Source organism: Rattus norvegicus, chromosome X, assembly GCF_021556685.1.
Source record: "Rattus norvegicus strain SHRSP/BbbUtx chromosome X, alternate assembly SHRSP_T2T, whole genome shotgun sequence".
In the NCBI taxonomy this organism is placed as follows: Eukaryota; Metazoa; Chordata; class Mammalia; order Rodentia; family Muridae; genus Rattus; species Rattus norvegicus.
In genome coordinates, this window is record NC_141554.1 from 16,688,224 (window position 1) to 16,715,527 (window position 27,304).

The 27,304-nt window shown below is 43.8% G+C and overlaps 1 protein-coding gene across 1 annotated transcript; it reads right to left on the reverse strand.

Annotated features, from left to right (window-relative positions):
* Nucleotides 1–351: 351 nt before the first annotated feature.
* On the reverse strand, nucleotides 352–27,304 carry Atp6ap2 (ATPase H+ transporting accessory protein 2). Its single transcript, NM_001007091.1, has 9 exons — nucleotides 27,180–27,304; nucleotides 20,176–20,306; nucleotides 18,832–18,963; nucleotides 11,831–11,926; nucleotides 11,535–11,672; nucleotides 10,457–10,510; nucleotides 9,616–9,765; nucleotides 8,026–8,145; nucleotides 352–575 (listed from the first exon to the last, which is right to left on the reverse strand). The coding sequence occupies exons 1-9, from the start codon at nucleotides 27,217–27,219 to the stop codon at nucleotides 384–386; spliced, it is 1,053 nt and encodes a 350-aa protein (NP_001007092.1). The 5' UTR covers nucleotides 27,220–27,304; the 3' UTR covers nucleotides 352–383.

Sequence of the window (27,304 nt, forward strand, 5' to 3'; positions counted from 1 at the left end):
GTGCAAGGAACTCAAGCATTTGAAAGCTTCTTTAAGAAACCCAGTGCATTCTCTGACACAAATAACACAACTATTCTAAGTGGTTTACATATCTTTCAGTGCATATTTCCACATGTATTAAATGGAATGAAATTACATTATTAAATGGCTATGTCAATGATATTTGAGCATATTATGGAATCTATATCACAAGTCAACTTATCGACACTATAAAATCACTCTAAAGAAACAATAGGGCACACACAAAATAGAGAACAAAATCTATGGTTTCATTTTAATAAATTTAAGGTATACTGTCTACTTTAAACAACACTAAAAGATACATTTTATCAAAACAGCCAATTAACAAACCTGTTGTCTAAGTAAGTCTAGCATAAGGAAAATCAATCCATTCGAATCTTCTGGTTTGTCATCCTATAAATGATGCTATCATATCCAGGATCCATATTCCAAATGTTGTAAGAGGTGATTATCACAGCCAAGGCCAAGCCAGTCATAATCCACAGTACCAAGTTGAAAACCACCGAATACTCCAAATTATACTTATACGCAAGGTTGTAGGGACTTTGGGTGTTCTACAATGAAGAAAGGAAAACACATCGATAGGAAAGAACTTAAAGCTTTGAAGATCACTCAGATTAAATGCCTATGATTTTAAGTGTCTACGATTTGCTACCTAACAGACACTCGGGATTTCCTGAGTGGAGTAATAGCTGCCTATCTACTTGCGGAGGAGCTAGGAACAGGCAGCTTCCTGGAGAAGACACTGGTACTGGTACTAAAAGAAGAAAGTCCAACTTGGTGAGAATTTTCTGTGGTAACCAATGCAACTGAAGGTTTGCAGATCCCGTGATCCATAAGCCCAGCCTGAACAGAACCATCTCTATGTGAACCAAAAGACACCCACGAAAATATCTCTAACAATGGACAACTGGGGCCTGTTCAGACAGTAGAGCACCGAGCAGGAAGATGACTCAGCACCACTGTTACTTGTGTGTTTGGGGTTTTGAGACAGGGTTTCTCTATTTGTCCCCTGGCTGTGCCGGAACTCGCTCTGTAGACCAGGCTGTAGATCAGGCCTGCCTCTGCCTCAAGTGGTGGATTAAAGATGTGCACCACAACTGCCTGGCTTCCAGTGATGAGTTTTAAAAACAACATTGAACAAAGAACATCTAAGCATACATGCAGTGTGGTTCCATTTGTACCGAATTCAAACCTGGGAAACACGAACCACTGCTTAAGACTTTATAGGCCCAGCATGGTAGTATACATCTTTAACCCAAGCCCTCAGGAGGCAGAGGCAGGAGGATCTCTATGAGTTTGAGGCCAGCCTGGTCTATAATAGTGAGTTCCAGGACAGCCAGAGCTACATAGAGGGGGGGGGGATGAGAATATATATAAATACACACATGATTCAATTATAAAGGAAGGAAGGAAGGAAGGAAGGAAGGAAGGAAGGAAGGAAGGAAGGAAGGAAGGAAGGAAGGCAGGCAGGCAGGAAGGCAGGAAGGCAGGAAGGAAGGAAAGGAGGAAGGAAGGAAGGAAGGAAGGAAAGAAGGAAGGAAGGAAGGAAGGGAGGAAGGAAGGGAGGAAGGAAGGAAATGCTTCACAGGTAGATATCGGGGACAGCGGGGTAAGGGGTAGCTCAGTGCTAGACGGTTGCCTGCAAGGCCAGAATGTCTGGTTTCATCGCCAGCATCATTTTTTTAAAAAGGGTCAAACACAAGAGAAAAAAAATCCCCTCTATACAAGAGAGGGCAGAGGGCTAAGGGGACATGCCAAGGACAAGCATTCTCTCGATACAGTATTATATTTACCCTTCAATTAGATTAAAGATTAGCTACTTAGAGTGGAAAATGTGATGTTGTAGCTGTCTTTTGCTAAAGTGGTACACATCAGGGCCAGTTGGAACACAGAGGGACAAGGTGGGAGACACGAGGACAAGGGCTGTCTGGCAGTTCCTACTGTACACCAGCACCTGCACTCTGCATACCCAGCAGTCAGGCCTGTAATTGTAAGATGCTGCTGCTGCTGTCTTAATCTTCCTGTGCTAAGCAACAAAGCAGAGAAATCCAGAACCCATGTACACTTGGCAGGTGTTCCACAGATCTAAAGTCTTTTTTTTTATTTTTTGACTTATTGAGATGGTTGACTTGCTATTTAGGCCTGCCAGCCTGGATTTAACAATCCTCCTGCCTCCACCTCCAGAATTATGGATTGCAGATGTGTGTTCTCACGCATAGCTTAATTCCTTAAACTCTCACCACAGCTTAAAGTAACAGAAGAGAGAAGAAACAATGGGCCCACCAATATGTGCACTTCCCTGTGGGGAGCTCACAGCTGACACAAAGGACTTCACATCATTACACTCCTCTTTCTTGGATTTATGTACATCTGCTGAGTCAATTCCACTTCATGTGCATTTCGACTGTATATGTATTTATTGCACACTACAATCTAATCCAAGACCATCACGTACTTAAAGCTCACACGGGAGCCTCTTGTTCTGTGAAGCAGAATGCACTAGTAGAGTGACAGTGCTGAAAGCGGGTGCCCAATCACACTGAAATGATGTTCCAGGGAATGTTTCAGACCCAAGTATATACAGTCTTGCTAATCAATTCTGTCTAATCTGTTATGTCCATATGTTATTTGATGTTCTGGGGACCTAATTTTGATGTTTTTGGTCAATTAGCCCTGCCAATGTTTTATACTTTTTGAGTCTGTACTTGGAGGACTAGCTGTAGGAGGCTCACTGCACTGTGCACTGACGGCAAGGACTAGCAGGGGTTTGACATTTACTCTAGCTCGGCACCAGAGAGCTGCCATTGATCTGGGAGCAGATTTTCTGTTAACTTCTCAATTGGAGGCTTCCTAGGAAATATAAATTTAACCCTCAAATCCATATTAAGAAAGCTCTGTGATTAACAAGGCCCCAGGGAATAAGCCCTGCTCCTAGTGCATACATAGGCAGACCACTGAATGTCTTTCTGTTTCCTTTTCCTGCTAGGCAAACAATTCGTGGTAGTTTGCATGTGCTGGGCCCATAGGAAGTGATACAGTTGGATGTGGCCTTGTAGAACACCTGTACCAAGGGTGGGCTTTGAAGCTCCGCCCGATGTGCAAGAGTCACTTTGCTCCTGGCTGCAGTCAGCTCAACATTTAGAACTCTCAGCTCCTCCTACACCACAACTGCCTGGACACTGCCATGTCCCTGCCTTGATGACAATGGACTGAACCTCTGAACTGTAAGCCAGCTCCAATTAAATGTTGTCCTCATGGGGTTGGGGATTTAGCTCAGTGGTAGAGCACTTGCCTAGCAAGCACAAGGCCCTGGGTTCGGTCCCCAGCTCCGGAAAAAAGAAGAAAGAAAAAAAAATGTTGTCCTCATAAGAGCTGCCTTGGTCATGGTGTCTCTTCACAGAAGTAAAACCTTAAACAGGACACTATCACTATCCCCCTTACTGCAGGTGCAGCTGTTTCTGCCACCCTAGCTTTATAAGGAAGCGTTAGTTCAATCTCACAGAGAGCTGATCCATGTCTTGGCACACCCAACTGGCAGAGTGCGAACTACAGGTTCTTTCTCTTTACTTTGTAGGGATGCCTTATTTGAGAGCTGCGCTATGCATTTGAAACTTTATTTTTTTTATCTAGAATTTCTAGAAATTTAGTAGTGGGAATTGAGGTGGAGGAGGACGAGGAGGAAGAGGAGGAGGAGGAAGAAAGAGCTCCAGGTCTTAGCTGTGGTTTTATTTTTTGGTGGTGGAGGGGTAACACAGTCTTGCTATGTAGCCAAACCTGGCCTTCAATTGACACCAAATATTCTGGTGGTTTGAATATGCTTACCCCAGGGAGTAGTACTATTATTTGGTATAGCCTTGTTGAAGGACGTGTGTCCCTCCTCCTAACCACATGGGAGCCAGTCTTCTCCTGTCTGCCTTTGGGTGAAATCATAGAACCCTCAGCTCCTCCAGCCTTATATCTGCCTGGATGCTGCCATGTTCCTGCCTTGATGATAATGGACTGACGCTCTGAACCTGTAAGCCAGCCCCAATTAAATGTTGTCCTTTTTTTATTATTCTTTTTTCGGAGCTGGGGACCGAACCCAGGGGCTTGCGCTTGCTAGGCAAGTGCTCTACCACTGAGCTAAATCCCCAACCCCTAAATGTTGTCCTTGGGGGCTGGAGAGATGGCTCAGCGGTTAAGAGCACTGACTGCTCTTTCAGAGGTCCTGAGTTCAATTCCCAGCAACCACATGGTGGCTCACAACCATCTGTAATGAGATCTGATGCCCTCTTCTGGTGTGTCTGAAGACAGCTACAGTGTACTTATATATAATAAATAAATAAATCTTTAAAAAAAAAATAAGAATTGCCTTGGTCATGGTGTCTGTTCACAGCAGTGGAACCTAAGACAGGAGTTGGTACCAGGGACTGGGGTATTGCGGTGATAGGTCTGATCATGTACTCATTAGAGGAATGTGGATTTTGGGACTTTGGATTTGGAAAGCAGTGGAATGCTTTAAGTGGGCTTAATGGACTATTCTAACAGAATATGAAAAACTTTGTTGCTGATGGTGATTTGAACTGTAGAATCCATGCTCGAGCTGTTTCAGAGGAAAGGAATTTTAATATGTGGCCAAGACACTATTCTTGTGATATTTTGCCAAAGACTGTGGCTGCTTTTTGCCCTTATCTGAAAAGTCTAACTGAGGCTAATTTAAAGAGATTTATAGTAATTGCATTGACAAAGGAAGTCTCAAAAAAGCCCATCAGAGACTTTGTTCTCTGGGTAAGTCTCCTGAAGAGCACTTGGAACAAGCGTAGCAAGCTTAGAAAGGAAACATAAAATTTACGGTTCAAGTAATAATGAGGCACCAGGAAGTGAAATGGAACTGAATCCTTTGTTCCAGGAGAGAAACAGATTGAGGGAGTGGTGACTGTGGCAAGATCACACCCAGAGAGCAGGAGAAGTGACTGAAGCCCTTTGGAGGAGCCCAGATCATGTGTGGATCCTAGACACTGGAACAAAAAGCACTGAAATTGAAGGAGACCCCAAAATGTTCAAGATGCCAGAGCCGTGGGACCCTGTCAAGGAAAGCTGCTAACAGGGAGTGGAAGCAGCCAATGCATGGTAAGGGAGCTTGTTCCACTCAACAAAGATGAAAACCGGGTTAGAGGTCAGCTTTGACATCAGCCATGGAGATGCAGAGTTTGGAGTTTGCCCAGCTGCTTTCCTGTCTTGCTTTGGGGATTACAGTTAAGTGATTGGGTGAATCTCAGAAGAGACTTTGAACATTGTTGAGACTGCTATAGATTATGGGGACTTTGGAAGTTGGACTAAATGTATATTTTATCATGCTATGGCTAGGCATGGCTAATCCTGGGCTGTCAATTGCAACTGAAGCTCCCCTGTCACCAATGGCCTTCCCTGGTCTCAGTGCCCAGTCTCAGCTGCTGTCCACCACCCTTTTATGCCTTCAAAACCAGTACCACCTGGGAGACTCTTACACATTACCAAGTCCAGCTGCAGCCCAGGTACAGCCTTGGCTCTCTGGAGCACGGCTTCTTTGTGCTTTCAGAAAACACTTCCCAGGAGATTTCACCTCACTGATGCTGGTCTCTTAATTACCACTAATTTCTTAGCTCCTGCTAACCAGCATCAATTTTCCCAGTAGTCCCTTCTATTCTGGACTCTAAAGACTGAGCCACATGGCTGAAGCTGTTGAGTTCTGCTGCTTGCTGGGGCTGGAACATGGCCCCCTTGTTCTATTACATTATCACCAGCTTTCTGTTTTCCAACTCCTTTACTGCCTAAGTTTGGCTGTCCTAGAACTTGTTCTGTACACTCAGAGATCTGCCTGCCTGTCTGTCTCCTAAGCACTGGGATTAAAGGTGTGGTCCACCAAGCCTGGATTTAAGGTCTTCTTCACCTAGAACTTGCTCTGTTCTAGGCTGGCCTTGAACTCAGAGTTTTGCTTGTCTTTCCCTGGGATTAAAGATTTTTACTAAATTGCCTGGAGCTAAACTTAGCTGGGTGGGATCTTGCCCCAAGGTTATTATTCTCTTAACTCATAGAATTCAGCTCCATTTCACTTCCTGATGCCCCTTTAATACTGGAATCATTTATTCTGTAGTTTTCCTTTTTCAACTTGCTCCTTTTCATTAAAACACTCTTCATAAGAGTGAACTTTAGAGTGCTTGCCTAGCAAGCGCAAGGCAAGGCCAGGTTCAGTCCTCTGCTCTTGGGGGTGGGGGTTTGGGGGAAGGGGGAGTGAACTTTAGTAACCACACAATAGAATTTACACCAGGCTGTTTTGAAACTTCCTTTTTTAAAGCAATTACTCTAAATCACATCACCTTAGTCTTAGGCAGACTCTTAAGCATGGACAGGCCTATTGCAGCAATACCCCAGTCCCTGGTACCAACTTCTGTCTTAGGGTTTTACTCCTGTGAACAGACACCATGACCAAGGCAACTCTTATAAGGACAACATTTAACTGGGACTGGCTTACAGGTTCAGAGGTTCAGTCCATTGTCATCAAGGCGGGAGCATGGCAGTGTCCAGGCAGGAGGGGCTGAGTGAAGGCTGATCTGAAGGCTGCTAGTGGAAGACTGACTTCTAGACAGCTAGGGTGAGGGTCTTATAGCCCATACTCACAGTGACACACCTACCCTAACAAGGCCACACCTTCTAATAGTGCCACTCTGTAGGCCAAGCATTTAAAACCATCACACATCTGGAAGGCAACAATCGCCACCCGGTCATCTCTAGACTGTCTTAAACCGGTACTGGCTATATATACTCCAACTCTCACACTAATCCTTAAGACTGAGCATGGAGGACCCTGGAAATGGGCCCAAAGGAGCTGGCATACAAACTACTATGATCTGATGACAGCAAGTGATGTGACCAACCAGAAGTAATGTTTGTTTTTCTTAGACAAAGTCTCATGTAGCCCGGCCCAGGTTAGCTACTAACCTATCCTGTAGGTGAGGACGGCCTAGTCCTTGATCTTCCTGCTTCGACCTCACAAATGTTGGGATTACAGGTGTGAACTGTCAGGCCAGTCTAGTAACATCGGTAGTAGTTTCTTTCCCATTACCGTCAAGTGTGCCGAGGCTTTGTGTGAGACCATGTACCTGACACACATTTTACCATGGGCAGCAAGCTTCTTTCTGACCCTCTATATGAATGGATCTCAAACCTCCCTAATGCTAGAACCCTTTCATACCATTCCTTGTGTTATGGAGGTACTGTACTGTGCTCCTGTTGTGAAGTATAATGCAGATACCTGCGTTTTTCCATGGTCTTAGGCCCCTGTGAAAGAGTCATTCAACAGCCAAAGGGGTCGTGACCCACAGGTTGAGAACTACTGACTGGCTGCTCATTCGACCTTCAAGCAAAGCAAGATGAATCCTGAAATACTGATAAACTCAATTAAAATTATACAGAGGTGTATGCAGAGGGTCCCAGAAACTGAGGAACTAGGTCACAAAATGTGTTTCTAGAAAAGCAGAATCCACAGACTGAGAGAGACGTACCACACACTACCACTAACTTCTGATGGTTCCTTAACATTAACTATCTGAAACAGCACTGAGAGATGTACTTTCCCTCCCAGCTGAACATTTTCTGGGTTTCTTCTGTGTGGGGGCGGGGTTATTGAGACAGGGTCTCATACAGGCCAGGATGACCTCAAGGTCATTATGCAGTCAATTCCTGGGCCTCCTGTCTTTACCTCCTACACCAATCATCCTGAGCTTCAAGATTTCTAATTTCTTAATTCCATTCTATTTATTTTGTGTGTATGTATGTGTGTGGGTCTGGAGGTCTAAGGACAACTTTCAAGAGTCCTTTTGTCTCCTTCTACCACGCAAGTCCTGAGAATCCAACTGAGATTGCCAGGTCTATGGCCCAGATATTTACTCCCTGAGCCATTTTGCTAGAAGCACCAGCTTTTACCCTTTAAAGTAAGCCAATTTCATGCTTTAAAGCAGGATCACCTCTTTAAAGCTTGCTCACCTCTTGTTTCGTCTCAAGGATGGTCCTTGACTTCCTCACCAGGGATGTGTCGAATGATTTGACAGTCACCAACTCTACCACTGCATTCCCACCATAGAGACTGTACATGTCATCTGCAAACTGAAAGTCACTTATTAACATTATGACCAGTGGTGAAATACATACTTTTTTTTACATGTGTATCTTTGGTTAACAAAAATTTTATAAAACTGTCCCTTGGGGAACTGGTTCTAGAACTTTCTACAGACTCTGAACTATATACTCTTTCATGAAATGGCATAGTATTTGCATAGAATCTATGTGCAGCATCCTGTATATCCTAAATCATCTCTAGAATATATATATCACTTAACATTACTGAAATGCTATGTGGCTAGTTGTTATACTATATTGATTAGGGAATCAAAGATAAGAATTATAGATATAAATGTCATATACATGGTATTATTAGCAAATTAACACATAAACTATCTTACATACTGATCATTTTTGTGTCTGGACAAATACATACTTGTTAAAATTATTTGTAGCTTTACAAGAAATTACATATTATGCAATATTAATACACATTAGTATCAATATGTTTAAGCTTTAATATACATTATCTTAGATAGGAAAAAGCCTTACAGGCTTGCTTATGTTAAAGTATTCAGTACAATGTTAAGCCCTAACAGACATTCACACATTTAAGTAGAATTAGGGAGTGAACTTGATGCTGGGGTGATGGCTTTGCACAAAGTATAAATATACTTAACACCTCTGAGGCAGATTTAAAAATGGCTCAAATAGGGTTGGGGATTTGGCTCAGTGGTAGAGCGCTTGCCTAGCAAGCGCAAGGCCCTGGGTTCGGTCCCCAGCTTGTGAAAAAAAAAATGGCTCAAATAGTATGTTTTAGGTTCTACACATTGTCAGACTCTACAATGTGCAGTGCCACCACTGCCAGCACTGGAAAAAAGATTCAAACACACTTGTTTTAAAATTGAGGGCTAGTTGATGTTGGTCTTTTGAGGTGTAGCTCTTACCATGTAGCCCAGATATGTCTCAAACTTGTGATCCTTCTGCCTTCACCTCCAAGTGCTGGGATTAGAGACATATGTCGCCATACCTCCCCACATCCACCTCTGACCCTACACATTCTTTACTTGTTATGGTGGTGTTACTGGGATTTGAACTTAGGAGGGCCTCACGCATGCTAGGTAAGCACTTGGACACTGAGCTGTATTCCCACCCCCGCCCCCACCCTGTTCTTAGACATCAGAGTTAGTGAACGTTCAAAGAATCGAGTAATCTTTCAGTTGGACTGAGGGTGAGGCTCAGTGGTGGAGTGGCTGCTTGATTAGATGTGAGAGACCTAGACTTCCATGTTTGCACAGAGGAAAAGAGAAAACAACCAGCAGCATTCCTCAGAAGACCTCTCCATCAAGAAACTACAACGGGAGGTTGGGGATTTAGCTCAGTGGTAGAGCGCTTGCCTAGCAAGTGCAAGGCCCTGGGTTCGGTCCCCAGCTCCAAAAAAAAAAAAAAAAAAAAAAAAAAAGAAAAGAAAAGAAACAATGGTTACCCTCTCTTACCAGCAGCGCTGGCATTTACCTTTTGGAGAGCATCAACAAGGATCCGAGAAGCATCCCGGAATTGTTCAGAGTCTTCTCCATAACGCTTCCCAAGCTCATCCAAACCTGCCAGCTCCAGTGAATACAAGTCGGGAGAATGATCCTTGGCGAGATGCTTATGACGAGACAACTTCGAACAAATGAACAAATGAACAAATGAGATGTCAAATGAGATGTCAACTACAACTAAGTGAAGTATTACACCTGAATATGTTATGCAGCCACAGAACCACCCCAGTGTACTGCAAGGAATTCCTGAACCATCTGTCTTCCTCCTGCAGCCCCTCCCAGACCACCGCACTGGTCCCCAGCACTAAGCTCCTTCAACCAGGCCCTGACATAAAGGTTTGGCAAAGAACTTCAGAAGCCAGCAAACAAGTAAGAAGATCGATTTCAGTCGTGAGAATGGTTTTAAAAACCACTTACTTGCAGATAATTTTTTTTTCCTTTTTAACTTGGTTAATGCTATGAGTCACCCATAGCAATCTTCCTATTTTTGATGCTCAGCTATGGATAATGGAATTAAGTCCTAATGTCTGACAAGAAATACATGGCCAAATTGCAACTACAGCCAGGGTAGTTTCATTCCCAGGCCTACCTTCTCTGAGGATTTACAGCCTCTCCCAAGGGAAGAAATGCAGAAGAAACAGCTACTAACACTAGACAGACGTCAGTGTTCCCCCACCACCAATAGTTTCTCAGTGTTCGTGCGATCATGAGGCCGGGGCATACTTAAGCTTTTCGACTGGCCTCATTTTCACTTAAAGATTTTTCTAGGAACCAAAACAGACAGGACTTGAAAGTCTGAGAAGTCTACTTACCAAACTTGAAATATCATGCAGCACTTGCAGTTCAGAAAGAAATAGCAGGTCAACCTTCAGAGACCAAAGAATGGACATTGCTTTAAATACACATCAGAGACCTGTTCTTCCATTTGGTGAGTACAACATAGTACCAATACTACTCAAGTAACGTATACTATTTCCCTCCTCTGTAGGCTCACTGTAATTGAAGTGAGGACAGTCACGGGTAGAGAAATGCCTACTGTGTGTAAGGCCCTGGGCTCAAGGCCCAGTATCAGGGAAGCATACACACAGAACAGTATTTCCTACCAAAAAAGGTGGTGGTCACTCTCTAGCATTAGTCTAGTGACCACCACTTGATAACTCTACTTCGAACGAAACCATGACTGAGCATGGAGCCCACTGTGGTTTTCCCTCGGGGGACCGAGGGATCCACATATACTCTTAAGATCCTACCAGTGGACCAGATTACTCACTTGCCTTGAACACTTTCCAAAGCAGAGAATTAAGAATAGTGGTTCTTATAACCTCAATAGCTATAAAGGATAAGAGACAAATGCAGGGATGGCTGGCAGGCATGGTGGTCCATGTCTTTAACCCCAGTACCCAAGGAGAGGCAGGCACATCTTTGTGAATCTGACGTCAGCCCCATCTACACAGTTAGTTCCAGGCCAGCTGGTGCTAAATAGTTAAGTACAAAGAAAAACCCAAACAAACAAAGCGGGAGTATCTCTCTAGTGCAGCATCCTGCATACACACAAAAACTGGGAGCCCATATTAGCAACAGCTGTGAACAATGACATCGAGTCACCAGGTCTTCACAGCTCAACCAAACTCCAAGAAGATTGGTTTGGGGCCTGTCTGGATCAACTGGCAACTCTGGTAGGAGAATGTAAGAGTATTTACTGAATGGCAATTCAGAAAAGGTGTGTTTACTCATGAACACAGTGCCAACAAAAGGAAGAATGTACTCCAGCAGTAATGAGCCCAGTTCTTCATTCTCTACAACTCTGTCTTGCTAAGGTTTCAAGTAGCATATGGAACTGGAACTCAAAAATGACATTTATTTCACTCACTCGACAACTGAACCACTTACTTCATTATTCCTACTCAGAGAATTGAGGGGGAGCGAGTTGAGAACAGAGTTTTCTTGAAACAGGCGATTACGGAGCTGACGCAATGTGACTGAAAGGTCTTCAAATACAGAGTTTGCTTTCCCCACCATATACACTCTCTACAAGAAAAATCCAGAATGCTAGGTTAGCTAGCTGCCTTCTATGGCTTCATTCCAACACACAAACACAGAACATAGCATTTTCATACAATCACTTTTAAAATGTCAATAAATAACACTTCTCTATAAGGATCTTAAAGAAAAACTTAGTTACTTACTTCCTCACTGGGGGCCAACTGCAAAACTACAGGAGTCTCCTCCGAAAATAAGGAGTGAATGGAATTGGCCACACTGTCAAGACTAAAGGGAACTGCCTGAAAAACAAGAGTAAAACTGCAATTATTTTCTGAAACAAAGTGGAAAGAGAAATGATCCAGCTAGTATAAGCAAGCAGCCTCAGGAAGGCTCGCTCACAGGAGGAACAGAGTTTTCTATTATTAGTCTTGATATGTGTGAATTGTGCACATTAAAGGGTTCACCGTGATGTCCAGGCTCCCATGTGTGCTCTGAACACGAGGGTCTTGTCCCCCATCCTTCACTCTCCTGTCGCCCCTCCTTCCCAGGCTCTTTCTTCCCTACTCCCTCTATTATTTTTCAGTTGTCTTTTTTCTTTTTGAATTCTGGTTTCTACAGGAGAGAAAAATGTGTCATACTGACTTTCAGATTCTGGGTTTTTTTTCGCCTAACATTACTGCTTCTTGATCCATTCATTTTTTTCCCCTGCAAATGACATGATTTTTCATGTCTTTATGGTTCCACATAACATTGACCAGGATTTTTTGTGGTAGTTTTTTCATACAATATCCTACCCAACTTTATCTGTTTTGTTTCTCTTTCACAAAAGAACAAAAACAAAAAAACAAAAAACAGAAAAACTCCACACAAACCAAAAATCACACCAGCACTTTGGATGAAAACTTTGAAGGCTCAAATCTTTTCCAAACACAAGAATCTCTTTGAAGGCACAGGAAATTCAAGAGCCTTAGTGGCCTAAGTCTATCTCCCAGTACTTAAATGAAAAATAATTTGCAAATATAAAAGATAGGACACTATTAAACACAAACTAGTTTGGTGATACACACACACACACACACACACACACACACACATATTTTTTTTTATTTTTATTTTTTGCTTTGTTGAGACATGGCCTCCTATAGCCTGAATTGATCTTGAACTCAGTTCGTAGCTGAGACTGATCTTGAACTTCTGATCCTCTTACCTCCCGCTGCAAGTGCTGGGATCACAAGTATGTACCAGTATGCTCAGCTTTGTGTATTTTACAGAACAATATATTTGGGTTGTAAATTTATCTGTCTGCATTGAAAGAGATAGTTTGAGGAAACCTGAGATACTGAATTTCACCAAAAGAGAAGCAGGCCTCATATAATCTTCTAACAATATTTACTGGTCATCTTTAGACAGAGGTAAGTCCCTTAGATAAGGTATGACGTATACTCCATCTCTGTGTGTCTGTATACCATTTGTGTGCCTGGTTCTGGAGGCCAGGAGAGGGTGTTGGGTCTAGATTACAGAATGGTTGTGAGCTGGCTACCATGTAGGTACTAGGAATCAAAGCCAGGTCCTTTGCAGAAGCAGTCAATGCTTTTAATTACCGAGCCATTTCTCTAGCCCCTTGAATTTATTAAACTGTGACCTGCGTACAACACAGTACACAAACCCTGCAGTTAGGAAATTCAACTGTATTTACAAATGGGTGCCCTTTCCTAACACAACTAGATTAAGACAAGAACACCAGCAGTGCCCTCAAAGCTGTCCACTTCTACCCTCAGTGGTGACAAACTTTGGACTTCTATGCTATGCTGGGTTGTTTTGTTCTACATTATTTTAAAAATAATAGATTACAAAAAATTTTGCTCTCAAAAAATATTATAGTTCTGATATTACAGTATTAAAATAACAAGAGGCTAGAACAAAAGCCCTGTCTGCTCTTTCATTTTTTTCCGGAGCTGGGGACCGAACCCAGGGCCTTGCGCTTCCTAGGCAAGCGCTCTACCGCTGAGCTAAATCCCCAGCCCCTCTGTCTACTCTTTCAAACAGAAGACTCAGGTTTGGTTCCCAGAATCCACATGATGGCTTAAAACCTTCTATAATTCAAGTTCTAGAGGATCTGATGCCCTCCTTTGGCCTCCACAGGCCCCAGGCATGCACATACTTGCAGACGATATGCTCAAACACAAAGGGTTTTGTTTGTGTGTTTTTGTTTTTCGAGACAGTTTCTCTGTGTAACAATTGGGGCTGTCCTGAAACTCACTCTGTAGACTGGGTTGTCCCTGAACCACAGGATCTGCTGGCCTCTGCCTCCTGAGTGCTGGGATTAAAGGGTGCATTACCATCGCCTAGTTACAAAAGATTTTTTTTTTGGTTCTTTTTTTTCCAGAGCTGGGGACCGAACCCAGGGCCTTGCGCTTCCTAGGCAAGCACTCTGCCACTGAGCTAAATCCCCAACCCCTACAAAAGATTTTTTTAAGCAGTAGTTTGGTTGTTTATTTTTTTCAAATAAGCAGTAGCTCAAACTGGCATCAAACTTTTTATGCAGCTTCATTACATAGCCTCAAACTTGTGAACCCCCTGCCTCCACTTCACAAGTGTCTGAATTACACTGTACCCGGTGTGTTTCTGCTTTACTGGAGAAACTCTCCAGTACTTCCATTGCTACGTAAAGGCTACTGTGTACAAGCAGCAAATGAATGCCGATGTGGTACAGGCAGAAGTGAATTAAGCAGAGAAACTCTACTGACAAAATACCAGTGTCCAAATGAAGCTGACCGACTTCAGAATTTTATGACTGGAACAGACATGATGCTTTTCTCTTACTCAAGATGCATATTAAATCTTCCCAAACGTCTAAAATGAGGTCACAAGAATGAGAGGGGGAAGAGTAACCAAGCTTGCAAAAACATGTCACCAGCCTGTGCAAGTGCCTGCCTTCTGTGAACACCTCCTCAGGCTTGGGTGGAAACACCTACGACACTAACTTGCCTGCCTCATTCACCCATGGAGCAGCACCTGGGTTAGGAAAGTTAAAGGCTGAAGGGTACAGACCAGTAATCAACCTGGAGAAGCCAATGAGGTAAATACCAGATTTGAGAGGAAAAGAAATAATTATATAGTCTATATAGTAATTATATAGACTCCTAAGCTGAAAGGGTAAAAAAGCCATGGTGATTAGAACATAGTAACTTTTCCCACACTCTTTTACAGAGCTTTGCCTGTTTGTCCGAGAATTTCTTCATCAGGATCACTTGAAACTATAACAGCTGACAAAAGGAAGCCTCACCAAGTAGAATTCAAAGTTCATTTCCCCCTTTAGATTGTGCGTGTATTGTTGCCTAGGCCTTCTATCTCTTTCCCCATTTTCTTCCAAGATAATCAGAAATAGCTAATCAAGTTCAATCAATAAAGTGAGCTCTCGTCATAGCTTCTTCCCATGTGAAGTGAGGCTATTCTACTTCAAAATGTTTAGTTTGGATAGGGCTCAGAGTGCTTGTTACACATGAATCCCTGGGTTCAACTCCTAGCACCACATATACTGGTGCTGCATGCCTTGGTAACACAGAGTTCAAGGCCAACATGGGCTACATGAGACTCTGTCTCAAAAATCAAATTTGGGGTTCTATGCTAATAAACTTTAAATGGTGCTCTGGAATTTATATATTTGTGCATAAGTGAAACAGATATGCATTAATAAAATACATGGTGATTTTCACAGTAATCACATAATACATTACAGAAATTGTCCTGGCGAATCTGCCTTTTCATCGCCATCTTTCTGAATAAAGCATTGTCAGGATTATGTCTTGATTTTCTGGTGTAGGCACCATCCATTACCAATATGAAGAGTTAGCTTCCCTGTATCACGGAGCACAGCCTGCTCTCTGCCCCATCCACCCACCCGCTCCAGAGAATGCTGGAGTCTGCATTAAAGCAGGGAGCATTCACTCATTCTGAGGACCGTGGGATTCCATTATTCTGCTGCCTAGCTTTATACTAGATGTCATACTCTATACTTCTGGTCTTGCTCTTCTGGTTTACAAGAGAAATGATGAGATTTCTATTTTGGGTGGCAAAAATACTTAAAATCTAACAGACAATTTTAAAATGTACAATATATTTATGCTGGTTGTGTTCTGTCAATTTGATACAATCTAGTGTCATCTGGGAAGAGAGAACTTCAATTGAGAAAAATGCCACCATCAGATTGGCCTATAGGCATGTCTGTGGGGGCATTTTCTTGATTAATGCTTCATAGGAGAGGGCCCAAGTCCAGCGCACTGTAGTAGCACCCTTGGGCAGGTGAGCTTGGGTTGAGAAAAAACAAGCTGAGCAGCCATGGAAAGCCAGCTAGGAAGCAGTGCTCCTCCATGGCCTCTGCTTCAGTTCCTGCCTTGAGGTTCCTTCCCTGAGTTCTTGCCCTGATCTCACTCCATGATGGATTGTGAGCTACAAGCTGACACAAACCCGCTCCTTTCCAAGTTGCTTTTGCTCGTGGTGTTTATCACAGCGAGAGGAAAGAAACCAAGGCAGTAGTTTGTTTATTACAATCCCCGTCATTCTGTGTATCACCCCACTGACACATGCTCCAGTAGTGCTGCTTCTTGGGATATACCTAAAGGTTCACTATTTTATTAAAATTTTATGCAGATGTGTGGGCCTACGTGTATGTACATGTAATGTGTAGCCTGACAAAGCCAGAAGAGGGTATAGGATGATCTGGAACTGGAGTCAGAGGCTGTTGTGAGTGGCTTGATATGAGAGCTGGGAGAGTCCAGCTGTTGGCAGGAGCAGCAAATGCTCTTAAGCCCTGAGCCATCGCTCTTGCCCATTAGGCACTTATAGAAAGGTAGGAGAGACCACGATGCTGAGGAATCCTACTATGCTCCCAGGTTCACTGCAGCACTAGATAAGAAAGCAAACAACGTGTCCTTTTTTAAAAAGGTTGGATAAAGAAAATGCCCTGGGCTGGCTGTAGGTCAAAGGTATGTACAGTCTTGCCTGGTGTACAAGCCATCCTAGGCTCTACCCCATGATGGGGGTAGGGAAGAAGAAAATGGAACATATACACACAACAGAGATACCATTTACCCTTCAAAGGGCCACAGGGCAGGATGGGGGCGGGCTGTGGAGACTTATCTTTTTGACAAGATGGGTGAGAATATTATGCCAACTGAACTAATCCTGGTGTTGAGCAAATACCATGATCTCACTGATGTGTAGGATCTAAAGAAGTTGATTTCATAGAACTCAGGAGTAGGATGTGTGGTCAGGACTGGGTGGGAAGTGGACAGGGAAAGGGTATGACCCAAATTCATGGATTTTGGATGTCTTTGAGACAGGGTCTTATGCCACCCACGCTGCCTCAAACTCACTACATAGCCCAGAGCGGCCTCAAATTGTAGTACTCCTCCTGCCTTAGCTTCCCAAGAGTTATGATCACACAGACATCAGTTCTTTATTGTGTTCAGATTTGCCTTGTGGTCTAGATCATGGCTGTGTGTGTGTGTGTGTGTGTGTGTGTGTGTGTGTGTGTGTGTGTGTGGGTGGCTGGGAATTGGACCTAGCGCTTCATGCACACTAGGTAAGTTCTCCACACCTGCGCTATGAATAGATTTGCAGCCCACATAGTGTGTTTCTGTAAGCATGCCGCATGTACTTGTAAATACAATCACAGCAGAGTCTGAAAAGGAATTTTCCCAAAGTGAGCATCAACACAGATCAGTCTTACAACGTAATGTAATTAGAAATTAAAACAGTAATTATTGAAAAAGAGCTCATACATTTGTCAATAAAAATATTTGTAACAAATGAGTTAAGGAATCACAATCTACAGTAAAATTAAAATATAAACAAAAATACCACCCGTCACAAATGTCTTGCCCTTGCTTTATAGTACATTCTGCCCTCTAAGTTGCAGCCTTGATGCCTGTGTCTTGTTGCTGGCATCTTTGCAGTGCTTGGAATGGGACCTAGGACCTTGCTTATACTTGGCTACACATCCCACTACATCTTCAATCTTAATGCATTTACAAGTTTCTTTGGGATTGACCTGTTAACTGTTGGTCTAGGGGAGCAAACAGCTTACTACACCTGTTTTCTGATTCAAGTTGTAAATTCAACTCACCTTCATTTTTCTTTTCTTTTTTTTGAACCAGGGTTTCCCTGTGTAACAGAGCCCTGGCTGTCTTGGAACTCACTCTGTAGACCAGGCTGGACTTGAACTCTGCCTGCCTCTGTCTCCCAAGTGCTGGGATTAAAAATGTGTGTCTCCATGTTCAGTTCACCTTCAATTTTCAATCACAGGAGCCCTGATTGTAGAAATGCCCCCGAAGTGTAGATTATCTGAATTTGGAAGGAAGCTCTCTATAACTATAATTCTGATGTTTTTCACGTGATTCTTGGGGCCTCGCAACCCAGAATAGCAAGCCAGACCTTCTGAGGCAGCTGGAGTTTTACTAGTCTTCTTCCCAAGAACAAATGGGATCATTTTATTGTCCCTAGCCTTCTGCAGGAAAGACAATTTCAGTGTCAACTGCTGTTCATGGTACCTTCCTCTTCGGCACCCTGTCGGAAGTGCCACTGGAGTGACCTTGCAGAGCATCAATTTTGTGCCCTTCTGAGCTTGCTCCCGCTGCGTTTGCTTTAAAGATATAAGCTCTCGGCTTCCTGCTCAGTCACCATACCTCCACCCCACCATCATAACTATTATCCCTCTCGAACCGTAAGCCCCAAAGCCCTTCGATAAGTTGCCTTGGTCACAGCAGTCTATAACAGCAGTGGAAAAGGAACAGGAGGCGGTACCTCTTAACTCAGACCTCTCCCCCATAGAGCATGACCACGTTCTAGTAAATTTACAACCGCCATGTAATTTTTTTGTCAAAAGGAACTACTTTCAAAAGAATTTCAAAAGTAGTTGTGTTTTTAAAGAGGTATGTGTTTAGACTATAATTCACTTTTTAAATAAGAAAACAAGCAAGCTGATAAAGGCAGTTCAAAGAAAGATACAGAGATTGAAATTACATATGCACACACAAACAGGCAAATTCAATGGAGATACTGCAACGAGCCTGCATAGGTAATACTGAGGTAATATTTAACAGAGTAAGACTAATCTTGGGGGCTATTTACAGAGATCATTTGCATTCATGTCAATTGACAGAGAAAGTCCCCAGCGCACCAAGTTTATGTAAGAAATACTCACATTCTCCAAAGGGTAAGAGATGACGCTGCCTGTGGGGAGAGCCAGTTTATCTACCCCCTTCACTGTCACCATAATGGTAGCCCGGGGCCGGTGGAATAGGTTGCCCACAGCAAGCCCTGGCCAAGACAGGTCCTAAAAATTGAAATGCACAAAACAGTTCTTAATTCTCAAATATGGAAACTATCTCCCCAGTAACACCTAATAACCAGAGTGAAGGGGTCCTGGGATGGCACTGGCTAGGGACACTAGGCTCAAAGGTGACATAGGCATCTTATTGAAGCAACAGCTACAGTCTCCTAAGGAGGGCCATGGATACCTGCCTTCTTTATGTTCTTAAAATTGTACTTATCAGAAAGTTCCCTCACAACTTTTGTGTAAAAAGCTAAACAAAACTCACGTGCTTTGCATGTTTCTAGCCGGTGAACTGTTATTTTCTTCCCCTGAAACATTTTTCCTTTATGCACAGCATTGCTTTTACCTTGTAGAAACAGCAAGAACTGTCAAAATGTTCTCTCTCCACTAAGCACTTTATACACAAAATGCCTTTAACAGTGACTCATGTTGCTTTAGTAATAATTACTTCTGAGGCTTACTGGACAGCCATTTATAGTCAAATTTAAGCTTGCAGAGAACTAGGTACAAATCTCATCCTTCAGTGTAAACAACCGATCCTGCTCACGCAGGCTGTCCAAAGAAACCAGAGCTTGTGGGCTGTACCCTAGCCCAACTGCCAAGTAGTGCCCAAGCAGAGCTGGGAGTTGACTGATGATGTCAGCAGCCAACTTATAAAGTAGCAAGAGGCTATAAAAGCAAGACAGAGCAAGTGGATCCCCTCCTCCTAAGTTCTGAGTTTCAGGCCTCTTGGACCGAATGGGTCCAGGCCCCTCTACTATAGTTCTATTAGTGGCCAGGGACTGCCACAGGTCACAGCTTCATTTTAGGAAAACACAGCCCTGGCTACATTCTCTAACTTCAGATGAGGTGTGTAGGCATTTTAGCATTTGTAGCAAATTGACTGTACTGCAAAACAAAAGACACAGCCTATTAATAGCAACACACCTGTAATATGTAAATTACATGTAATTCAACATAAAAATACACTTAAATTGCTAGATGGATACATCTACACATATAAAGGTTGTCACACTGATGAACACAGGTTTATTGACAATGATGCATAAAGACTTGGTTTTAGAAGCACTTACTTAATATCACCCCAAATACTGATGGCCCTTTAAGGTTTTGTAATAGCAAATGTACCTGTGTTTGTTCTCCTTGACTATAGGAAGAAATTAATAAAAAATGTTTTAAAAGCAGTTACTACTTATTTTTAAGTGCACATACTTCCTTCACAGAGAAGCCCATGGACAGTGCAGCTACATCTGGGATTCGATCTCCTGGTATAGGCCAATTTCCATTTCGGAAAACAACAGACCCTGGCGATCTTAATATGCTAAATTCATTCGCTAAAGCACCTAAGGAGAAAAGAGATTGGTAAATGAATGATCATCATTATATATCTTTTGCATCTACCTTGAAGTTTATTAACATGATACGTTTCCCCATTCTTCACTGGCTGAACATGCTAAATTATATTTGGACAAAATACTGAATCATAAATCTGGAGAAATCTAGGGTGGGATTGCAGAGCTAGCACGCAAGTCTTCACAGTGTAGGCACACGAGCTACTGCAGATTTCAAAACAGCCCAGTCCCAGATTAGAGCTATGCTCCAAGACCCATCAGCAATTTATCCCCCAAAGCATCAGCTAAGAAGTACATATACTGTGCTGTAACAGGGTACCTAAGGAACTATGCCAGGGAATATTCTTTCAAAATTGAAATCAGCAAATATCAACTATGCATAACGAGTTTCGTTATGGTATATTTATAATGCTGTAATGAATTCTGATCATATTCGCCCATTATTCTCTCTTGCCACCTCCTTTCCCATGGACCCCCTTCCTTCCTCGTCCTAACTAACCCTCTATTTTCATGTCTTTTGGTGGGAGGGGGGTAGTGAACCAGAGTTTGATAAGGCCCAAACACAGTATCACACAGTATCACGGGTAAAGTATTATTTACAAGTGTATGGGTTCCTTATCAGTGGCTACACCAAGAAAACACACCTCCCCCACAAACATTCACTGCCTATAGCTCTTCAGGGATGAGTAGGGGCTTCACAAGACTCCCTCCCCCAGCTACTGCTAACGGCCTATAAATCCTCAGGGAAGGGTGAGGCTTCAGGAGCCCTTCATAGTATATGCAGGGTGTTGATGCGCCCAATCTTGTGCATCTAATTACAGCTGCTGTGGCTTTAAGAGTGCCACGGCACGCTTGGAAGACAGTGTTCTACCGCAGCCTCTCTTCAGGCTCTTACATTATTTTTATGTATTTATTTTACATGTAAGAGCATTTGCCTGCGTGTACCTCTATGTACCATGTGTACCATGTGTGGGGGCCTGGTGCCCCCAAAGACCAATAGAGGGTACTGGATACCCTAGAACTGGAGTTTCAGATGGCTGTGAACCACCATGTAGGTGCAGGGAACTGAACACAGGTCCTCTGGAAGAGCAGTGAGTGCTCTTAACTGCCGAGTTCCTCTCCAGCCCCAGGCTCTTACATGCTTTCTGCCTTTGCCATAATGTTCCCTGAGCCTTGGAAGACTGAAAGAGGTTCCTTCTAATGCTATAGATACCCGCCTACAGATGGCCCTTAACAGGGGAGCGTGGCAGTTTAGCAAAAATTAGACATCAGTGGCAGTTCTCTGGACTTTAAAAAACCAAAAGGGTCTTTGTTGTTGTTGTTCTTTCTGGTACAAAAGGGAAGAAAACCTGAGGTCTATGCCACCAGACCTCCTCTCTAGAACATGCAACATCACGATGTTCCTATTTTACTACTAGTCTGGTGGGCCAGTGCATCCTCACGGGTTAGTACACATCTTCAGATACAGGGTGTTTCCTTATGCTGCCACGTAGGCAACTGAGGGGAATGAGGACTGTCAAGGATGCGTGTCCATGTGTGCACAGGTGTTACTTCAGCCTTCAGAAGTCAAAGTCCATGAATAGTGTTTTCAGTTGACACACCAGGATGGTGAGAAAACGTACCCCGCAATCACTAATCAAAGTGTACAGTGTCTACAGCTAAAAAGTGAAGGACGACAAGCAGAGGGACTGATTTAAAGCCCCCCTCTAAGGATGGACTATGGGACCCGTTCACCCATGTTCAGGGGCTTTGTGTGTTCACTATACTGGAGATGGTCTCCAAGGCTTGAAGCATGCTATAGCTAGCACCCTACCCCTGAACTACAACCCCAGAATACAAGTAGCTAATAGAGACTTTTGGGTTCCTGTGAAAAGAATGAGTTCCAAGTCTAAAGCCAATCTTGGCCAGGCCTTCTATGGGAAAATAAGGCTTTGGTAAGGTATCAATGTTATCCCCTTGACCTCAAGAAAGAAATGCTTAAGCCCATGCTATGTGAATGACGCAGGAAGCAACAACAGCCAATGTTTTAGTTTTGCAGTATTGACAGTAAATACAAGGCCTCAGGCTGGTACAAATACAGTAGGGCCAGTTAGGAGTTTCAGTTCAGCCCAGGGTCAGAGCAACAATTTCTAAACTTTTAGCTGAAGGCAAATTTAAAAAAAATTACCAGAATGGAATGGTCATCTGTAGGCAACAGAAATCTTGGTTTATTACCCAGTAGAACTGTACAGCGCCTCCAGGGCAAAACTCACAATGTAATCCCTCAGGCATAGTTTGTGAAGGCTGGGGAAAACAGGCAAGGAACCTATACTTTCCAAGCACAGACACATTTCAGGAACGTCTCTGGACACGGAGCTAGCTTTACTCTGAGATGTGGCCCCATACCCTCAAACCCCATGAGACGGCATGATGAAACTGCCTCACCTCTGTGGTTCCCTTCAACCACAGCTGCACAACACTCCTTTAGCAGCCCACTGCTCAGAAACCCTTTGTCAGGGTCCTAAGAAGGGTGACATCGTCTAAGCTTCTGCACATTACAGGCATCACACCTCAGGGATACCTGGCAGAAAGCCAGCTGTCCCTTACCCAAATGTTACCAGTGGCAGGGGGAGTACCACCTCAACTTACAAACACTGTTTGCCAGGTCAGCTCCACTGCCCCGGCATTCTAGTTCTTTGGGAACCTTTTCCTTGTCCTGAACTGAAGTAGGCTTCCACCCCTCCAGTCAGTCTCCAGATAACCTGTGCCCAGCTTCATGGAGAAAGCGTACAGACTCTAGGCCACCCACTTGCTCTCCTCACCTAAAGTCCCTAGCCACAGCCCTTCACCCTCTAGTCACGAGAATACCTTGTCTAACACAATCTTCTCTTTGGCTTTCTTACAGACTTCCATTCTGTCTGAGGAATTATTCACTTGGCATTTACTGACCCACTTTTGAGACATATGACAGAGCAAGAGAAAAGTGACTACATGGAAGCAGGCAGGGATTTCAGTGTGTCCTGTTCATACAGTCCCAGAGCTGAGAACAGCAGCTGACACACACTGCCGCAGATGTTTGCTGGGTTGATGAACAAATGAAGTCACACCCGGAACTACCAAATTTCCCCTCTCATCAGCACAAAGCCAAGTCCTATGTGCTGCCTAAACTTAGAACCACTAAAACCCCCTACAAGTGTCTTGTCAAAACAAAAGCTGTCTCAAAATGCTTCCCTTCGGGGGAAGAACCCTGGGACTGACTGTATAGTCCAGTCCTTTGCTTTCCTACTTTATCTTGTGCTGCCTGCCTTGTCCCCCCAGTCTCTGCCTACACCCTGAAACAGTACACCGAACCCTGAAACCCCATTCTCCGCCCTTAATTGCCTCACTTCCCCACACCCGACACTGAGTCCCTCTTTGAAACCCCACCTAGGCCTTCATGAAGACGAGGCCCCCTGTTTTCTTTCCAATTCCTCTGACTGTTGCGTTTTCCTGCTCCACCCTTTAAAGCTATGGTGCTGGGCTTTCAATATCAGTTCTGTCTGCCTGTTTTTGTAATACATATGATACGTGTATGTCCAATCATTGATTACAAATCTATACCGTATTATAAAGCACACTCAAAACATTTTGACCTCCAGTGTTCTTCCCAATGTAATCATGATATAAACCCAAGTTTTAAAAATCTGACCATTCTTATTTAAAATAAAAGGATTAAAAATCCCCACATACATGGAAATTCTAGTACGTACTCCCAGCACTCAACTGAATCATGAGGCATACTCTCTTATTTGAAAGAGCCGAGGTCTACATCACACTCCCTGACTGAGCACACCTATCCCTAAGGGGTAAAACACCCAACAATAGCCAGCTCCTAGGTTTTTATTCCCGGTTTAGCTTTTCCCCAGCCTTAGGCCTACACACAATACTGACATTTCTTTGTAAGTCTTACTACCCCCTCAAACTCAACAGTTGGTTTGAATCTGGACTCACTAGCTTTCCAAAGACTTCTGTAGGCTCTCCTCCATTTAGTTGCTCGAATACTTCCTCTTTAAGCCTTTCTGCCATACCACAGCCAATCACCCAGTGCTTTCAGCTACTCTCTTTCTTATTATTTCCTGACCCCCCCCCACACACACACACTACTACCACCATGCCCATCCCATACCAGGTTTGCTGCAGCTGGCTGCCTATGACCTTGTCAGCCTGCCCTCAGCTCCATATTTCCAAAATACAAATCCATTTATTCACCCCTCAGCTTAAATGCCTGTGCTCACTACCTAGAGTCTTGTTGGGGGAAAACCAAAATATCCCCTGGCTATCTCACTGACCTGACTTCTGAGATTCCAGCAACGCCGCTCCTCAGCTCTCACTACCCTGTGCTTACATGCACATACTGTTCTGCTTGGATTCCCCCACCTCAGCCTTCCACACCTGGGGAACATTCCTTGGGCCTCCGCCAGGCTGTGTCTAAGAGGAGCTAGCGTCTCTTCCTCAGAGACTCCACTGTCTTGTGCAGCAAGCTTCTAAGAATGACGGAATGGAACCAATCAACTTTAAGAAGGACTAGGGGCTGCTTCTGTCCTTTCAGATATCAGAGACCAAAATGAACTCCTTCCTCCTTTACAGAGTCTCTACAGATACCATGGGTTAACTCTTGGTCCTTTTCCTCCAGGCTAAATATCAGAAGTTTTTCAAATATGCCTCAGAACATGGTATTCATAGCCCAGGTTCCCTAGTTCTTTCTAGTTCCCTAACACTGTTTCAAAGTAAACAGTGAAATCTGAGCTCTTAAAGATGTTTTCCACCAAATCACACTTAGTCATTGTGGAAAATAACACTGTACCCTCACCTGACAAGAGCCAGCAGCTCAGAAGCTCAGGCTGTTGTATGAACTAAACCATTTTAGCAAGGATAGCATTTCCAAACCACATAGAGAAATAATTATTTTACCTTAGACAAAAAAACAAACCTCACGGACTCAAAATGTCATAGAGCTGAACACAGTGGTGCTCAGAAGGCAGAGACAGGCGGGTCTCTCTGAGGTCAGAGCCAGCTAGGACTTAATAAGATGTCAGATAGGATATTAAAACAGGGAATTCAACAGATGTCCAGCTAAACTACAGTGTCAATGGAAAGGTTTTGTTTTTAACTTTTAAACCCAGTTAAAACAAAAGAATTATCCCAAAGTGTGTGTGTGTGTGTGTGTGTGTGTGTGTGTGTTACGTACATACACATGGATGTACATGCAAGCATGTGGAGTCGGAGGTCAACCTCCAGTGTCTTTCCTCAGGAACTGTCCACCCTATCTCTCATTGGGAAACGAAGCTCATCTATTAGACTACAATGGCCAGCAAAGAACTTGTACAGATGCACCCGTCTCTACCTCCCCAGCCCAGAGTCTAAGCCTGCACGGCTATACCTAGTTATTTATATGGGTGCTGGGGTTCAAAGTCGTGTCATCATGCTTTTGTGACCAGCACTTACCAAGTACCTTGAAAAATCCCCAAAGTATCTTGATTAAATCAGAATGGCCTTTCCAGAGCCAACAACAACAATGAAAAAGACCCTAACACTTTGGAGGCCTGAATTTATATTATATGTAACTATTAACACAGAGGGCTGGGCACCTCCAGGGCAGAGAAGAGCTTTGGTGTTCAAAACCATCACTAGGTCTTTTTCACTTCAACTGCTATCCCAAAAGTAGGGCCTCTCAGCATCTCAGGCAGCATGGGCACTAGGTATCCCCTTGACACAAAGCACCCATTCCTCCAAGTTTTTCTCCACTTGAAGTTTTTCTTGAGACAGAGTTTCTCTGTGTAGTCCTGGCTGTCCTGGGACTCACTCTGTAGACCAGGCTAGCCTTAAACTCAGAAATCCACGTGCCTCTGCCTCCAGGGTGCTGGGATTAAAAGTATGCGCCGCCATGCCTGGCTTCACTTGACTTCTTGTATCCTATTGTCTGCAACCCCAGTCTCTGTCCCACTATTTTCATGTTGCCACAGAGCATTCCCTGTGCCATACACGTATAGTGGAAAGACATCCTCTACTTGGAAGTCATCTGATCTGCCTTCAAATCCAGCTTTGATACATATTAACCTTGTCATGCCGCCCTTGATTTATATTCTGCAAAATGAGGAGACTTTCTTCAAAGGATTACTGTAAAACGAAATGCATTACTACATGATACTCAAGCCACAGGCCAAATATAAGCTCATTACCACTCTTCTTATTCCACGTTGGAGAACATAGGTTCCACTCAGAAAGCTACCATTTATTTGACATGTGACTCTAAAAGCATGACTCATACCCTACCCTCCCTTTAAATTGGGAACTGAAATCAATATTAAGAAACTGTCTGCGTTAATCTTAAGACATAATCATTATATATATATTAAAAAAAAAAAAACACGAAGACTCAACTCCGCATCCTGATCTGTATATACACGAGGGAGGTAAGGTTTCATCCGCTGTTAATAACAACCATTAGAAATGAAGGTGGAAAAAAGACGGCAGCAGGCGGCAGCTAAATCGTTAGTTAACCTTCCCTTCTTGGTAGTGGATCGTGGCTGAACGCTGTATTGAGAAATGCAAACCCTTCCTCCAAAGGGCCTCGAACAGGGAAGGAGTGATCCGGCAAATTGGGAGACAGGGTTCCAACCAGCGACGCGCATTTCCCCGAAAGGCTGATGCCAGCTCCAGAGTCCCCAAGGTGGCCCTGCCCGGCTCCAGAGACCACAAGGCCGCTCCGCCCGAGCCAGATCAAGGTCCAGAACCCCAAAGAGGGCGCCAAACCCAGACCGCCCCCACTGCGGCCCCCGCCAGCAGCCGCTCCCGCCCAGGGTCCCCGCGCCCCCTAGCCTCTCGCAGTGCTTCCTGGCTACTCACTCGACACCAGAGAAGAGAGGAGAACGACAAGCACAGCCATGGTGCCACGGCTGCTAAAGCGGAGATGAGCCACACGAAAAGGGACGCCGGGACTCGAGCGAGCACCGCAGTCAGACCGAGTGACG